The 18,356-nt window shown below is 38.2% G+C and overlaps 1 protein-coding gene across 7 annotated transcripts in view; it reads right to left on the reverse strand.

The window, feature by feature from the left end:
- Window positions 1-18,356, reverse strand: part of LOC126355757 (tRNA (cytosine(72)-C(5))-methyltransferase NSUN6) — a 69,874-nt gene that overhangs the window by 11,339 nt on the left and 40,179 nt on the right. For all 7 annotated transcript variants that reach the window (XM_050006149.1, XM_050006150.1, XM_050006151.1 and 4 more), the window contains 2 exons: window positions 7,774-7,972; window positions 6,440-6,757 (listed from right to left, as the gene is read on the reverse strand). In XM_050006149.1, coding sequence (XP_049862106.1) covers window positions 6,440-6,757; window positions 7,774-7,972 — 517 coding nt within the window. The remainder of the gene's footprint in view (window positions 1-6,439; window positions 6,758-7,773; window positions 7,973-18,356) is intronic.

An 18,356-nucleotide genomic window follows, 5' to 3' on the forward strand; every position in this document is an offset into this window, starting at 1 on the left:
TCAACTGAAATTCATTTTGTGACAAATTTAATTATTAGAGATAGTGGTTTCAGATTGGATAAGTAAAGGGAGCCAGCACTTTCCATAATAAACTTGCAACGGTTGCACCACTGTGCAGCTCCCAGTGCGACGACATCCCAGTGTGGATTGACCACGCAGCCACAGACCAAATGTTGCACATGTGTAATTGTTTGCCATCACTCATTGTCCCTGACACCTGTGTGTCTGTGGCCACATGTTCAGTGGTGTCGTCCGCAAGTTTAAAACAACAGAATGAGTGTTGGAGCGGCAATCTTCCTTCTTGACTGTACTGAAGGTCACTGCATCGAGAGACCAACATGACAACAATAGAATGCCCTTCTGGGTTTTCTTTTAGGACGCCACCACCAATTCTGGAGCAGAATCTCAGAGTGATTTGTAACAAAGTGATTCTGTACATTTCTTTTTGTCCATGAACAGTTTAACTCTCTACAGAATGAACTGAATTTTTCAGAATCCTTTTAAGTTTCCCACAGGTATCTAGCAAATTCAGATTTCCGGAGTGTTCCAGATGAAGTCAATAACCTGTCCAGTGCTACTGTATATTTAAAAGCTGAAAAACTACTCTTGTATTTAAAAAAAATTACTTCATTATCCAGGAAGGAAAGGAGGATGTATTAGGAAAGCTTGGGGAGGAAGACTCAATCACTCAGGCCATAGGTTGATATGATGGGTCCCTGTTTACTTGGAATTACAGTGGCCTGCCATTTCATCCTAACGTTCCCAAACATACCCCTCTTTCCTCACTGAGAAAGGAAGTAACAGGTTGAAAAGTTACGAATAGCTTTTTCTGCAGCAGGGAAGAGCAAGAACGCTGCAAAGGTCAAACCTCTCAGAGGCAGGTTCCCAAGGCAGAGGTAGTTTTCTGGGAAGAGCTGGTGGTTTCCCGGAACTGAGGTAGAGGTGGGGGCAGATGTGAATGGTTAGTTCATTTTGTTCAGTAATCTGAAATGTAGAGACAGTCCTTTTCAAAGCTCTAATTCCAGTCATTTGTTATTAGACTCAGCTGGTTACAGGACTAATCAATATTGCAGCAGAAGTGGAGAGGTGTTGAATGATTTTTTTAAATTTTTTCTTCTTCACAAATGCATTGTCAGTGTCAAGTTTTCAGCACTGTCTGCATTCTTATTGTTACTTTGAAAAATTTTTCTTCTCTTACAAAAACATGAGCTTACAGAATTTCGCCTTACTATCATGCTAATGAAGTTGCAACTGTAATGGAATCCTGATCACAGTACATTATTAAACAAGCAGCTAAGAACATGTCGGGTCAGCAGGTTACAAAAAGCTCTTTTTCAGTATAATAAAACTTCTAATTTGTTCCCTTATGTTGTTGCAAGTTGACAATTTCTCCTTCCATCAGCTATCAGTGGCCCTTAAAACTTTAATTATTCCTTTGATAAATCTGTAATTACGAAAGTTTCACATATTACTGAAATTTATTTCTGAAATTCAACTTATCAGTAGTAGGTATAGATGTACTACCTAAAGCAACATATGAAAATTTATGTCGGACTGGGACTCAAACCCACATTTCCCACTTACCACCAGCAGTGCCTTACTGGATAGGCTATCCAAACGTGCTCCCTGGAGCAACCCAAACTTTCACACGCCTAGCGTCTACTTCTCCTGGATTATTAATGCATTTACCTATTCTCACATATCTTGTGATTCTAGCGCAGGTTTTTAGAGTCAAGAAAACGAGGAGTCGTAGGATATCAATGTCATTTTTGTCACAGGTCTGTCTGCAACTTATATTTAGTTTTTATGACGAACTTCAATTTCAAATATTGAATTTTTTTTCCTGAAATTCAACTCAACTGGAGAACAGCAATTAGTCACAAAATCCGTTATTTGTTAGAGCAGATCTAGATTTCACCTATTACTAAAAATGCAAAGACAGGTAGAATTAACAACAGGCACAACTATGCCGAATACTACAACTACAGGAAACAGTGTGTGTGTGTACATAGCAATAACATTCCAGTTACCAAAGAATGACACAGGTCCCAGCATGTCAGGGCATAAACATTGATAAAATTGACGAAGCCTTTATATGACCAACACAAAACTAATGTTGCTGCTTAATTCCTTTACAAATGGCACAAACATACAAAAATACGATAAGGGGAAATGTGGATTTGTTCAAATATTTGGTTATGTAATATAAAGCTCTTTGAAATACAAGATTACTTAAATGTAGCCCAGACTGGGTGCCCCGTGACCTTACTTTATGTTTTTATACTATTTTACTTCACTGTACATTTCCATGGTTACTTAAAATATTTTATACTGTTTAACATACATTGAGTCAAATGTTGTATGAATCTTTTGTGAGTGGATTTTAAGCCATTAGTGTTAATATTAAATTCACTATGCATCTATCGTCATCTTATTACACAGGGGATACTGTATATTCTTTATGATTTTATTTGCATGTAAATTTTGTTTTTTTTTTATAGATTTATATATTCTCTGTGTAATTTGTAAATTCCAAATATACAATTCAGCTACATCTTTACTAAAAATTTTAAACACATTTTCTTGGCTACATACTACAGTAGACACCACTAGATGTCCTTAACAATGTACGTTAATGTTGATTGCAACAGGTGTAAGTAACGGCCTTAGTTTTGTGTCCATCATGCAAAAGCTTGTGTCATTTATCAGTGTTTATGCTCAGACACAGACAGATCTATGTCACTATTTGGTAATTGGCATGTTCCTGTTATGTGCTCACATGTATGGTTTCCTGTAGCTATAGTATTAGACACATTTATACCTGTTACTGATTCTTGATTCCATCCCCCCTTTTTTTTTAACACCAATAATGGTTATATAATAGTTGCAACCTAGATCTGCTGTGATAAATCATGGATTTTCCAACTGAAGGCTGTCCTCCTCTAAATTTGAACACTCAGTGGTAACTGTGCTCACAAGGATCTAATAAAATTCCAACTTAGTTAACTATCATAGGTACAGATGTATTGCCTGAAGCAGCAACATGTGAAAATTTGGCTGGGCTGGAACTCAAATCTGGATTTATCACTTATCGCAAACAGTTGCCTTACCATTTCAGCTATCTAAGCATACTCCCAGGACTGATCCAAACTTCCACACATCACATGCCTAGCTATTTCTTATCACAGATTTTTAATTCCGTTAACCCATACTTACACAGCTTGTGAGTCCTGTGCAGGTATTTAGAATCAAGATAATGAGAAGACATAAACTATCATTGAGATTTTTATCACTGGCCTGGCTTCATCTTATACATATTTATATTACATTTTTATATATCTGTGGAATGTTCTCATATAGCGTAAGTGGTAAAGCAACAGGATAATCAAGAAATCCACGACTGAATCCCGGTCAGGCACAAGAAATAAATTTCAATATCTGAGTTGCAGTTTGTAACCTAATAAAAATATTTCAGATATTAGCCAGACAACACAGTACTCTAGTCTTTGAGAATTTTATTTGCCAAAACATCAGTTTTGATATGAATTGTTTATGAAATACAACTGATGCAATGGATAACTCTCTGTCACGCTACTGTAAGGACCACAAGCAGAAGTAGGTGCAAAACATATAATTCATCATTTTGAGATTAGAGATAAGATATATACCTCCTCCCAAACCTGAAGACAAATTGTATATGTTAGCTACATTTCATAGGCAGTAAAGTATGATCTAACATGCAACAAACATAAACTTGCAGTGACTCCTATTTTTCATTGCAAACTACTATACTTTCATGCAGTGGCCTATGTAACTTTGAAATATCACAATAACTGTGACCATTAATGAAAGATAGACAGTCCAACATGAATCTGATAAATGAGGCTATAAGTAACACAATTTTTCACCAAATAGTTTATTTAAAATAGTGTGAGAAGGACTACAGAGCAGCTGGTGAGCATGCAGTGCTGTTTCCTCAGTGTACTGTGCCAACCACCTGCTACATCAAAGTAGGCAAAGAATGTTTAATATAATTTGGTTAGGCAGGTCGCACCTACCCACTGTGGTTGGCACTGCCATACAGTTTCCACAGTATGGTGCCCCATTAGATAACACGGCAATATTCTTCATGCTGCTTCAAGCTGCCTCATATTGGCCTCCATTGGGTGGTTAATATGCATTCTTTGCATACACCCTTACCTTTCTGTGGTTTTCCTAAATCATTTCCATCAACTGCTAGGATGGTTCCTTCATCAATTACAAGGCCAGCAGCCTGTTCTATCCTCATAAGGGCATACGTATATATTCCACGGGGATGTATATTTTTTCATTGTATTATTATGAAAAATGCTATACCATTCGGAAATGATCCTTGGTTGTTGTTGTTGTGGTCTTCAGTCTTGGGACTGGTTTGTTGCAGCTCTCCATGCTACCCTATCCTGTGCAAGCTTCTTCATCTCCCAGTACTTACTGCAACCCACATCCTTCTGAATCTGGTTAGTGTATTAATCTCTTGGTCTCCCTCTACGAATTTTACCCTCAACCCTGCCCTCCAATGCTAAATTTGTGATCCCTTGATGCCTCAGAACATGTCCTATCAACCAATCCCTTCTTCTAGTCAAGTTGTGCCACATACTCCTCTTCTCCCCAATACTATTCAATACTTCATCATTAGTTATGTGATCTACCCAGCTAATCTTCAGCATTCTTCTGTAGCACCACATTTTGAAAGCTTCTATTCTCTTCTTGTCCAAAACTATTTATCGTCCACAATTCACTTGCATACATGGCTACACTCCATACAAATACTTTCAGAAATGACTTATTGGCACTTAAATCTATACTTGATGTTAACAAATTTCTCTTCTTCAGAAATGCTTTCCTTGCCATTGCCAGTCTACATTTTATATCCTCTCTACTTCGACCATCATCAGTTATTTTGCTCCCCAAATAACAAAACTCCTTTACTACTTTAAATGCCTCATTTCCTAATGAGCATCACCCGACTTAATTCGACTACTTTCCATTATCCTCATTTTGCTTTTGTTGATGTTAATCTTATACCCTCCTTTCAAGATACTGTCCATTCCGTTCAACTGCTCTTCCAAGTCCTTTGCTGCCTCTGATAGAATTACAATGTATCGGCAAACCTCAAAGTTTTTATTTTTTCTCCATGGGTTTTAATACCTACTCTGAATTTTTCTTTTGTTTCCTTTACTGCTTGCTCAATATACAGATTGAATAACATCAGGGAGAGGCTACAACCCTGTCTCACTCCCTTCCCAAGCACAGCTTCCCTTTCATGCCCCTCGACTCTTATAAGTGCCATCTGGTTTCTGTACAAATTGTAAATAGCCTTTCGCTCCCTGTATTTTACCCCTGCCACCTTTAGAATTGGAAAGAGTATTCCAGTCAACATTGTCAAAAGCTTTCTCTAAGTCTACAAATGTTAGAAACGTAGGTTTGCCTTTCCTTAATCTTTCTTCTAAGATAAGTCGTAAGGTCAGTATTGCCTCACATGTTCCAACATTTCGGAATCCAAACTGATCTTCCCCGAGGTCGGCTTCTACTAGTTTTTCCATTCATCTGTAAAGAATTCGCATTAGTATTTTGCAGCTGTGATTTATTAAACTGATAGTTCGGTAATTTTCACATCTGTCAACACCTGCTTTCTTTGGGATTGGAATTATTATATTCTTCTTGAAGTCTGAGGGTATTTCGCCTGCCTCATACATCTTGCTCACCAGATGGTAGAGTTTTGTCAGGACTGGCTCTCCCAAGGCCATCAGTAGTTCTAATGGAATGTTGTCTACTCCCAGGGCCTTGTTTCGACTCAGGTCTTTCAGTGCTCTCTCAAATTTTTCACGCAGTATCATATCTCCCATTTCATCTTCATCTACATCCTCTTCCATTTCAATAATATTGTCCTCAAGTACATTGCCCTTGTACAGACCCTCTATATACTCCTTCCACCTTTCTGCTTTCCCTTCTTTGCTTAGAACTGGGTTTCCATCTGAGCTCTTGATATTCACTACTGCAAAGAGCACTGTCAGCAGCAACTTTTCACAAAAGACCACTGACAGAAGTCTTTCAACTTCTATCAGTTCTAAACTAAGGGGTTCAAATGCAAAGATAAGGCACCTACGTAATATAGGGAATTATTTTATGAACTTTAGTATATATTTCTTAGTAGTTCATGCACACTATTGTATTTCTGAATAAATAAAAATGAGTTACTTTTTATTTATCCCACACTTGTGAGTACCATTTCACTAGAGACCTGTGGTATGAGCTTTACCTCTTAAGTACCTACTGCTTGTGTAAATTAAGTATTGGGTGTTCTATTTTCATGTCATGTTCACATTGCCAAGTATCTCCTTAAGTTTTGATTGTAGAATAAACTACATATCTAACTAAATGTAATCACAGTAATACTTACAGCTTTGAAAAGTTTACGCTGAAGAATAGGGTATGACTGTAACTGTTGTATGCTGATATCATTGCGTAACTGTGGCCTCTGCCCCAAAGCACTGCATGGTGCATCTAACAGGACACGATCAAATGATTCAGGAGGAAATAGTGGGCAGTGCGGCAAGGAGTGATCTTCACCTGCCTTACACATGTTTGTGTCAGGGGTTTGAACTGATTTTGTAGTGTCCCCAACATATGTTTCCACACATTTTACAGAGAACTCTTCACATTTTCTTTTAATAATATTCACTTTTCCCTGTGTCTTGTCAACAGCAACAATCCGTCCCTGTAATAACACACAATCATGACATATTTACAAGGAAAATAACCGTTCAAAATGAAACTACAATCTCTCTCTCTCTCTCTCTCTCTCTCTCTCTCTCTCTCTCTCTCTCTCTCTAGTGCGTGCACACCCATGCACGCACGCACGCACACACACACACACACACGCACACACACACACACACACACACACAGACTCTTTAAGATTGACGTCAACTATACCAAGAAAATGTACTTACAAAAATTCAAGAACCAGCTTTAAATGATGAATCTTGGCCTATACTATGACCCACTACATGTCGATCCTGTTGGGGTTATGAGAACATAGATTAATTACAGCAAGCACAGGGTCATTTAAATTGCCATTCTTCCAGCAATACAAGGTGCATTCCACAAGTAATGCGACCAAATTCGTAAAAAAAAAATCATTTTTTAATATATTCATACAAATAATGAAAAATTTTCAAAATAGCACCCTCTTGCATTGATACATTTCTAGAGGCAGTGTTTCCATGCCTGGAAGACATCCTGGAATACCTTTTCCAGACTGTCCTTTAGAGCTGATGTAACATGCCATCCAAGGATGGATTAGTGAGGCTCTACTTTATCATATCTTCCTTGGAAGTCTATAAATGGACCAGAATCGAGATATTTCTAACATTTCAGAAACATCTCTGTTTGTAAAAGGTTCATTCAAATGATAAAGATAAGTTTTAAAACCTGGGTTTCCACAGTTTCCTGTTTGCATTGCCTAATATACTAGAGATGTTAGCATAATCCAACATAGTCACCAAGGTGAAATCAATCAATGGAAAATCTAGGATGGACTAACAACAATACAAAAAAAAAAACATCTCTCTCCTTCTCTCTCTCTCTCTCTCTCCCTCCCTCCTTCTCTCTCTCTCTCTCTCTCTCTCTCTCTCTCTCTCTCACACACACACACACACACACACACACACACACACACACAACACACACACACACACACACACACACACACACACACACAACTTCCCTCACCTTGTCATTCATCAAACTTGCTATGTGCAGTGTTTTGTTCCCAGGAGCGGCACAGCAATCAAGAACATAATGCCCTGGTGAAAGATCCAGTGCATGGCATGTAAGTATTGATGGTAGGTTCTGCAGGATTGCCATACCCAAAAGTGATGGAACAGAGGGACACCCTGAAGGACGAGACAGCATCCTTACAGCCACTCCACTGAATGACAAAGAAGCACATTGTATAAACCACAATTCTTTCCCAAAGTCATGTTAGCAGAAGCAATTTTTCAACTAAAGCAACTTAAAAATTACTATAATTAGTCACTGTAACTTTACTGATCTTTATATGAGATTTTCCATTAATTAGTTAGATTAAAAGTTCAAAAATATATGATTAGAGAGGGGAAGAAGGTTGGTGAGAGGGGACATTGGGGAGTGTGTGTGTGTGTGTGTGTGTGTGTGTGTAAGCATGGTGCTCACGTGCACGTGTATCCGAAGGAAGGAAAATTGGGTTTAACATCCCGTTGACATCGAGGTCATTAGAGATGAGCACAAGCTCAGATTGTATCAAGGATATGGAACGAATTTGGCCATGCCCTTTCAAAGGTACCATCCTGGCATTTGCCTGGAGCGATTTAGGGAAATCACAGAAATTTTAAATCTGGATGGCCAGAAGTGGGTTTGAACCATCGTATTCCCAAATGTGAGTCCAGTGTCCAGTGACCACTGCGCCACCTCGTTTGGTGTGTCTGTGTGTGTGTGTGTGTGTGTGTGTGTGTGTGTGTGTGTGTCCGGCATCTCCTCCTAACCACTGGATTGATTTTGACCAAATTTGGTACACACACTTTTATATGAGAATCAGCACTGTGGGGCTTAGAACCTCCTAGTTTACTGTCATTAGCACTCTCTGAAATTGTACACACACAGTCCTATGAACTGCAATCTGTATAGTAAGCACTGGTGTCTTACTGTTAGTCTAATCTCCAATTCTCATGGCTGCAACTTGTAAAACTGAAAATATTACTCTGCATTAGAATAATTTAGCAACAAATACACTGACATAAAAAAATCACAGCACCAAGAAATAATTAAGGTAGAGTAATGAAATTCTGGGAATACATCTGTCTATGTAAACTCAAACTGGAAACTCCAGGTAGGAGTATGAATAAAGTAGGAGAAGTTACATTGGTACTTACTGTAAAGATGGCGCATTAAATTGCAGCCAGACACAATTAATAGACACTTACATACAGCTTTCAGCCACAGCCTTGATCAGCAAAAGAGAAACACACATCATTCGTACACACAAGCAAGCACACCCCACGCACACATAACTGCCAACTCCAGAAGCTCTGGCCAGAATGCAACTATCATGTGGTATGGAAGCAGAAATATAGAGGGGGTGAGAAAGGGGAAGGGATAGTAGTGTAGAGGTAGGAGGAGAGAGAACCGCTGTCTGGCAGTGTGTGGAGGGGCTGGAATGACAACAGGTGCAGGCTATGGGGCGGGGTAATTGGGAGAAAAGGAGCAAAAAAAGGAAAGGAGTTGGGAAAGATGGGTGAGTATATTGGCAGAGGGTGCAAATAAAGACGGTGGGAGACAAGAATAGGGTGGCGGTGAGAGGACAGAGGGGATGGAAACCTTTGGGTGGAGGGCGTGGCAGCAGTATGTTACTGTAGGTTGAGGCCAGGATGATTATGAAAGCGGACAATGTGTTGTAAGGATAACTCCCACCTGTGGAGTTCAGAAGAGCTGGTGGTGGAGGGGAGGATCTGCATAACTCGGGTAGTAAAGCATCCATTAAAATCAAGCATTTTATGTTCAGCTGCACATTTTGCCACATGGTAGTGTACTTTGTTCTTGGCCACAGTTTGGTGATGGCTGTTCATCCTGGTAGACAGTTGGTTCGTACTCATACCAATATAGAAAGTTGTGCAATGATACAGCACAGTTGGTAAATGACATGGATACTTTCACAGGTGGCCCGGTCCATGATGTGGTACGATAAATCTGTGACCGAACTGGAATAGGAAGTGATGGGTGGGTGGATTGGGAAGGTCTTGCACCTGGGTCTTCCACGTGCATGATCATTGTGCAAGAGGTTGGGAATGAGAATGGCATAAGGATGGACTAGGATGTTACAGAAATTGGGTGGGTGACAGAACACCACTTTAGAAGGGCAGGAAGGATCTCAGATAGGGTGCCCCTCATTTCAGGTCATGAGGATAGGTAATCAAAATCCTGGCAAAGGATGTGGTTCGGTTGTTCCACTTCGGAGTGGTATTGGGTAATGAAGGGGCTACTTCTTTGTGGCTGATTCTTGAGAGTGGTTGGAGGATTCGGGTGTGAAGGGTTATGGCACAGGAGAACTGTTTGCAGACTGGGTCTGGAGATAGCGCCTGTCTGTAATGCCTTAGTGAGGCCCTCAGCATACTGGGTGAGGGAGTTCTTGTCAGCAGGTACGCCATCCGTGGGTGACCAGGCTGTACAGGAGGGATTTTTGGTGTGTGTCGAAATGAAGTTACTATTGGTGGTTTTAATGTTGACAGAGTTGTACGTGGAGCCACCAGAGAGGAGGACATCAATATCTACAAAGGGGGAGCACACTGGGTTGAGGAGAACCAGGTGAAGCAGATGGGAAAGAAAGTGTTGAAGTTGTGAAGGAATTAAGATAGGGTGACTTGGCACTGTGTCCAGATCATGAAGATATCATCAATGCACCTGAACTACACTAGGGGTTTGGTGTTTAGGGACGCTAGGAAGGTCTCCTCTAGATGACCCATAAACACTGTAGCATAGGAGGGTGCCATGCACGTTCCCATGGTAGTGCCACGTATTTGTTTTTATATGCTTCCTTCAACGGAGAAGTAATTGTGGGTGTAAGACGTTGGTAAAGATAGTGTTCTACAATGGTAAGACCATGGTATGAAGGACGTTGGTGTATAGGGAGGTGGCATCAACAATGATGAGTAGGGATCCAGGAGGTGAAGGGGTCGGGATGGTGGACAGTCAGTAAAGGAAGTGGTTGGTATCATTGGCATGGGAAGTTAGATTATGGACAATTGGTTGGAGGTGTTGACACTAGGTAACATACATTGAAGTGCCAAAGAAACTGATATAGGCAAACATATTCAAGTACAGATATGTGTAAATGGGTGTGGGGTCATTGGAATACCATTTACAGGGCATATTGCTTGCACCTGCCCTTGAAGTAACAATTTCTAACAGTTCAGTGTGCCACTTTGGTGCCAACTGCTGCTCAAATTACTGCTGCAGATACAGTACGATGCACAACAGCCATACATCCAACACAATGGTCTTCCATCTCAGTAGCCTCATGTGGTTGTCCGGAGATCATTCTTCTTGCAAATGTATATTTTTCTGACCACCACTGCCCGCAATCAAGTACAGTGGTTACATTCCTGCCAAGTCTTCCTGCAATACTGTGAAAGGAACATCTAGCTTCTCGTATCCCTATTACACGACATTGTTCAAAGTCAGTGAGGTACCGATAATGGAGTTTTTGTCATCTTAAAGACATTCTGGACTAGTATCAACTCACTGCATCCAGTATCCGAGGTGTGTAATGCCCATGACCATTTCAGCGCGTATTTACAGCAAATCTGATTTGCATCCTCATAGTGGCGGTATTAGGGCTACTCGTATGCAATGGACACAAAATTTGAATAGACATCATTTTTCACATTGTAGTGATGCAAGGGGTACCAAATTTTCCATAAAAGTCAGTAAACCACTCAACGGACAGTATTTTTCAGTACAGGTATTTCGTTCAGTCCAAGCAAGTGTTGATTCATGATGTCATCGTCCAGACATGAGTTGACTGTAATCTGAATCCGTTTTAGCAAATTAATAGTTTCTTTCAGATGATAAATTTTATTGATTATGAAATACAAATTCTTGGCGTTTATTCGGAATCGGAAATGTTTAACTAGTAATTACATGCCATAATTTACCTGTTTAATATAAAGATGTTCTGATTTTTGTATGCATAAAAAAACTGTGAATTTATGTGCAACTTTTACTCTGAGATGAGTTGTCACTTAAGGCTGCAAAAGTGCACACGTACAGTTCGTTGACCTGTGTGCTGAATTTTATTTTTTATGATTTTGACTCAGATGGACACAAATCCAGATCCAGTTAGACTTTACGTGAGATCACGTTATTAAAAAGGAGACGTTTAGCCCATTAGGGAAAAGTGAAACTTACACACTTGATTTAAAATACATTACACGCCAGTGCATAATTGAGCTGTCCTGTAAATCGCATACAATATTCGCTAATGCACTTGGACTCAATGCATCTGAGTTGGAAGTTAATTTTGAGACTGATTTTCACAAAAATGAACTGAAAGTTTATTTAAAATATTGAGGTTCAGTTCTAATTGAGACACGTATCACTGTGTTGATTACATTGCCTAGCAACACTTTAATGCAGCTTACTTAATCTATCAGAAAGATTTGCGATGCAGTAAGTCCCATTACACACACAAAATGTTACGCGTGACGGCACGAGAGTATGAGAGTGTTTTTCTTTCCATAAATGCCAATAAACCGGCAGCTCCAAAAGTTAAATCACCAACTGTTGCGTAACTTCATTGTATCACTACAGAACTTATTATGTCGTCTCTCTTCATCAACAGATCTCAAGAAGCTGGAACAAGCAAGAAGACGACTAAAAGAAGAGGCATCGGTAAAATATTTGGTGCCCAGTGTGGATCCTGAAAAGGATACACTAATAACTTCAGGCCCAAGGCATGAGCTTCAACCCGTTGGAAAGACACAGCTAACGTGCGATACTTGCAGGTATAGGTAGGATAGACATAGTATAAAAGATATACGATCATTTTGTGTATTGTGTAGGTACTGATATTTTAACTGTGTATAAAATATTAGGGAAAATGTATACCCGAACAAGGAGAGCACGAGATAATGCAACCCAGAGTTTGAAAGTGATGTGTGAGGGAAGTAAAAGTGGATATAATCCTCATGAGGAGGTAACTCAGGAACCAATTATGGAAAAGCAATCACATAATTTGAGTGAGGACAATCTTGGTGAAGGAGTCCCAAATGTAATAAATGTAGGACAACAATCACATAATTCAAGTGATAATAATGTCATTGGCGTGGAGGCGACAGTAAAAGCAGACCCAAGTACAAGTAGAAATAGTAATGTACAGGAGTCTATAAATACCAAAGTTACACAGGAAAGTGTGAATCTTACATCAAATGTTACAGAGCTTAAAAATGATATGATTACTAAATTCATGGCGAGTATGCAATGTCAGTTATCTGAAAATATATGACATTTATATGAGAAGTGTGATTCCCAAAATGAGAATATTAATGCTAAACTTGATTCCCAAACTGAAAAATTCGACATCCAAATGCGTTTACTCAATGAAAAACATGTTTGAGTCACTTATAGAGGATAATAGACAATTAAATGAGAAATTTGATAACTTAAAAGTAGGGTGGGAAGAACAATTAATACTAAATTTAGTGAATTAGAAATAAAAGTTTCCATGGATATGACTAACCCACATACCGAAATTTATGGGTAAAATTAATGAGATGGAGAATAAATGTGAAACTATTTCAAAGGGGCATAGTGATTTGTAAGGTAAAATTTGTAACTGTGAAAGTAGTTACTTGAAGACCAATGTGCAAACTGAGAATGTGTCTAAAAAGATGTCAGAATTCAAAATAAACATTTGCAAGGACATAGATAAATATTTAAAGGATCAATACCAGTTGAAACAAGCTGAGTTAGTTAAGGAAAAACAAACTGAAAATGAGGAACTTATCAATTTATTTTCTAGTGAGTTCAGGCTATTAAAAATAAAGTAACTGAGGTATTACCTAAGTGGCAAAGTGAAACAAATTGTAAATTGTCAGAATTAGAACAAAAATCTTCATGAAATGTATTGAGTAAAGACAACTATTCCAAAGACAGGCTTAGGAATAACAAATACTGCAGTGAAGTAAAATGTAACTGTTGTCGGAATACACCCGACAAATTTTGTGACTGATACGGAAATGAAAATGGCACTTTCGTCCAAAGAGGGTACTTGTCATCTTTAAAGGTTGAGACAAGCATATTGAAAAGCAGACAGTTTCCTACCTTTTTGACTGAAAAAGATGACATCCATCCAAAAGTTTTAATCATCAACAATTTTAAGTGTATTTTTCCTCGCAGTTGGTCTGAACATGATAGACTTCAATTATTGTGTTCAAGATCACAGGTGAGCTGCAGAAGCGAGTGAGAATTGTAATACATGTGCAGAGTCTGAACAACTTTTCCTAGCAAAATACTGGTCGAGTAGCAAACAAGAGAGGCTATGAAACGAGGTGTATCAACCGGTGTTTTATAATAGTAAACGAGGTTCATGAAGACAGTATTTCGAGAACTACATTAATAAAATGAGGTACTGGAGTGATCCTATTTCCCATAGGGAAGTGATACATATTTTGAAAGGAAGATTACCTATTCATATATGTGAGAAACTTATAAATGTCCCTGATCATGATGTGGAACATTTTCTGTCTGTGGTCGATTCGATCAATATGGTACTTGAAGATGCCCTAGTATGGAATAATAATCAAATGTATACCTCACAACACCAACAGCAAAAACATAATAATAATAATAATAATAATAATAATAATAATAATAATAATAACAATAATGACAACTGAGATAGAAATCTTAAACCTATACTACATGAAGGAGGACAAGCGATATCTTATGGCTATAGTAAAGCCAACAATAATAATCAATATAAATGTAACACCTATTATACTACAGAAACCTATGGAAATAATAATAATCAGGTGAATCAGATTAGTACCGGAAAACCAAATCTTAACCACAGACAGAATTATTCGAATAATCAGTATGGTAATTCACACAGATGTGATATATACCCAGAAGACAATCCTGATAGTATACAACCTTGGAAAGACCCTTCGACACCTGATGTTTTATTGGTAGATGCAAATACGACTCAACAACCACAAGGACCGATTCCACTTGGTAACAGAGCAATAAAGTCACGAAGGGAACAACCACCAAATTCTGACCATACTGTACGCATTGTTGAAGTACATGAACCACCGAACATGATGTCTACTGAAAGATTAAATTAGAATCAGTCGCCAAAATCCTTCCTAGGATGACTGGAGAGGATAAGGAGGGCAGGCATCATTTTAAAGTGAATGTACTGAGGTATAATGATGATCTGGACCTAAGGGAGGAACTGATTGAAGAAACACCTTACATTTTGAATATGTGTTGATGAATTTTGCAGGCAGTAGTTCAAGCAGTAATAAATGGTATTGATGTTGAAATTTTGATTGATACTGGGGCAACCATTAGTGTAATGACGCAATTGTTTCAAACAAATTAGCCGAGGAGCGAAAGTGCTTACATTTCCTGTTACTGCATGTACTGTATCTGGAGAATTTAGTGCAAAAGCACAAAAGGTCTCATAGCAGGCACAAGTCAACATAATGATGCTTCAATAGAAAGTACCTTAATTGTTTCAAGGGGTCTAGATTTTTTGTGTGATGCTGGAGCAGTCATCAATTTAAAAGAAGGAACACATACCTCGGACTCCAATGGCGACATTTTGACAGTCTCTGGGATAAAGGGCAAAGTAGTCCTGGATCAGTATTGCATGAAGTTAATGGTTAGCTATATTGGTACTGACTGTAATTTAGTTGATGATATTTTCTATATTGAATGTACTGGAGAAGAAATAAGTCAAGTTACACTTCACGAGAAAATCTCTGAATCCGAATACCTATCTGCAAGTCAACAAGAAGATATGTGTTGCTTGTTACATAATTATCTGCCCATATTTAGCAAACGTCCCGGAATAATCAAAGGTTTCAAATACGACATTAAGATGTATCCTTACGAATCTTTTTGTTGTACTTCCTATTCTGTTCCTTGGTCAAAGAGAGAGGCAGTCAAGAAAGAAATAAACAAAATGTTAGAGTGGGGAATTATAGAGCCTCTCATACTGAAAATTGTAGTCCTCTTTTGGTGGTCCTCAAAGTCAACTGATGTCAGATTAGTTCTTGACACCAGAGAGATAAACAAGATAATCATACCAGTACAGACAATACCCGAGAATTTGGATGAGTTAATTCAGAAGATCTGTTGTGCCCACTTCCTGACATCCCTTGAGGACATCTTGAAAGTTTACTTAAATCTACAACTTCAAGCCCAATTATGAAAAGCAAAATCCGATAAAAATGTACAGAAGATAATAACCTATTCTGTTGGAGAAGAAATATTGTTGAGAAACCATCCAAAGGCCTTGATAAAGAAAAAGTTGAATAAGAAATGGCAGTATTTATATACTGGACCATACAGAATACTACAAATTCCCCATGAAGGATGTTATATACTTGCTGACTGTGATTCTGATGTGATAAAAGGTTTATTCCACCACACAGCGAGGAAGAAATATTATCAATGAGAAGAGTATTTACTAACAGGACACCAATATTAGACTTGGGCCACACGATGAGCTACAAGATGTATTATTTTGTTCATAATTTCATATATAGTTAGGAGGATTATCTTATTCACTTATTATTAAATATAATGTATGTGTTATGACAAACACTCCACAATAATATAATTCAAGAAGATTAAAATGAAATAGTTCACAGAAAAGATAATTTCTGAAAACAGAAAAAAAAGAGTTAACAGATTGAATAACAATAGAAAGCAAGATTAACTAACTTCAGGGTGGTTAGTTAAGTTTAAAAGAATGCTACCCTAAAGGCATAAGTATTTATGTTCATGAATTGTTGAAGGAATTTTATATGAATTAATGGTAGAAAGTATATTTCCATGTGTGTGTAATGGGAATGATCAAAGCTGGAGGAAATATGAGAAAGGAATAAAAAAGGAGCTGATGTAGCTGTCTAACCAACCTTATAATCTGGAAAACATAATTTTAAAAAATTAAAAAATAATAAAAAAACCATGTATTGAAGACAATGAAGGTATGAGACAAAACACACTGAAATAATTATTCGAATTTCACAATGGATAATTTCCAAGAATGATTGCCTATTGAAGTCGCATGGTCCAAACGAAACATATTGAATGTGTGATCGTAAATCGATTGTGCAACTCTGCTGGTAGGCGTTATGATCAATTATTTGTGATCGTAATGTTTATCTGTTTTCCGTCATTCCCTTAGTTGTTCTAAATTACATACATCTGCGAATTATTTGTGAGTTCTTAGGGAAACCCAGACAATTTATGTTGGTAGTGAGTGGGATGTCTGGTGTTCTTGATGTTTCTTTGGCAAATTCTTTCAGATGGAAAAATCTAATTCCATGCATATCACCCACAGAAAATTGTTCGACTTTTTGTCGCAAATATAGAGTACTACCGGATGACAAAAGGAGAGACTGTATAGACAGTGGTGGTGCGAGGTGTGTAAAACTTAGTAAGAACAGTTTCAATACTGAAATATCGTTACAATTTCATTGTGGACAGTGAAGAAAACGAACGAGTAAAAGGAAGAATACATGGTTTGACTCTTCCAAATTATCCATCCAGAACAGTGTAATGGCCTTTCACATGATGACAAAACCGATACTGAGCAAGGTAAGTCGTCTCATTTGTAATTACAAGTATTTTTGTAACGCTCTTATTTTGTTGTTGCTGTAGTGAACACTGTAAACATACTCATACTGCCCAATGATCAATTTACAATCACAAATTATTCTTGGAAATTATCTCATGATGAACCAATAACCAATATGGTAAGGAAACTGAATACAAATCTCCTGAAGGTATGGTGGTAGGAAGATGGAAGGACTATTGCCTAATATAAACCGAGGAAAATTATGTGACGGAACAAATTTCAATACTGGATGACAATATATACACCACCACCACCACCACCACCACCACCAACAACAACAACAACAACAAAAATATGCACCAAAACAAATACTGATGAACCATACCCGCAGTGTTTATGATGAAGAACACAAATCTGCACAATAAGGGAAAGGCACACAAGCAGATCTGTAGCATGCTTTTTTATAACAATAAACCTTTTAAAGATAGCGGTACATCACGATGCACACATCGACGAGAATATTGCCGGCCTGCAGTAAGTGACTTCAGACCATGAAACGGACAACGAATGCTGTAATCCAAATATCAGGGAAACAATCTTTATTAAACAAATTATTAAACACATCCGCAAATGAAATGGCATAATTGTGCATTCACTTTGTTTTTCTGTTGACAAAACAATATCAGGTGACGGCACAACACTTGCCCCAGAGAGACTCACAAGACACGCAATTGAGAAGCAGAGATGATGTTATCAGCTGATATGTTGTTCAACCCGACACTGTACGCAGCTCCTCTGGAAAGCAAGAAAGAAGAAGATGACTGAGCCGACTACGGTTGCTTATATGGCTCAGTGGTCGTCACACTTCTGTCCATTTTCTATAGGAACTGGCTGCAATCCCAGCCTTGTGAAGCCCGCTGAAACATCATCTCATCAAATAGTGAAGTGAAAGTGAAATTCAAACAAA

Source organism: Schistocerca gregaria, chromosome 3 (assembly GCF_023897955.1).
Source record: "Schistocerca gregaria isolate iqSchGreg1 chromosome 3, iqSchGreg1.2, whole genome shotgun sequence".
Taxonomy (NCBI): Eukaryota; Metazoa; Arthropoda; class Insecta; order Orthoptera; family Acrididae; genus Schistocerca; species Schistocerca gregaria.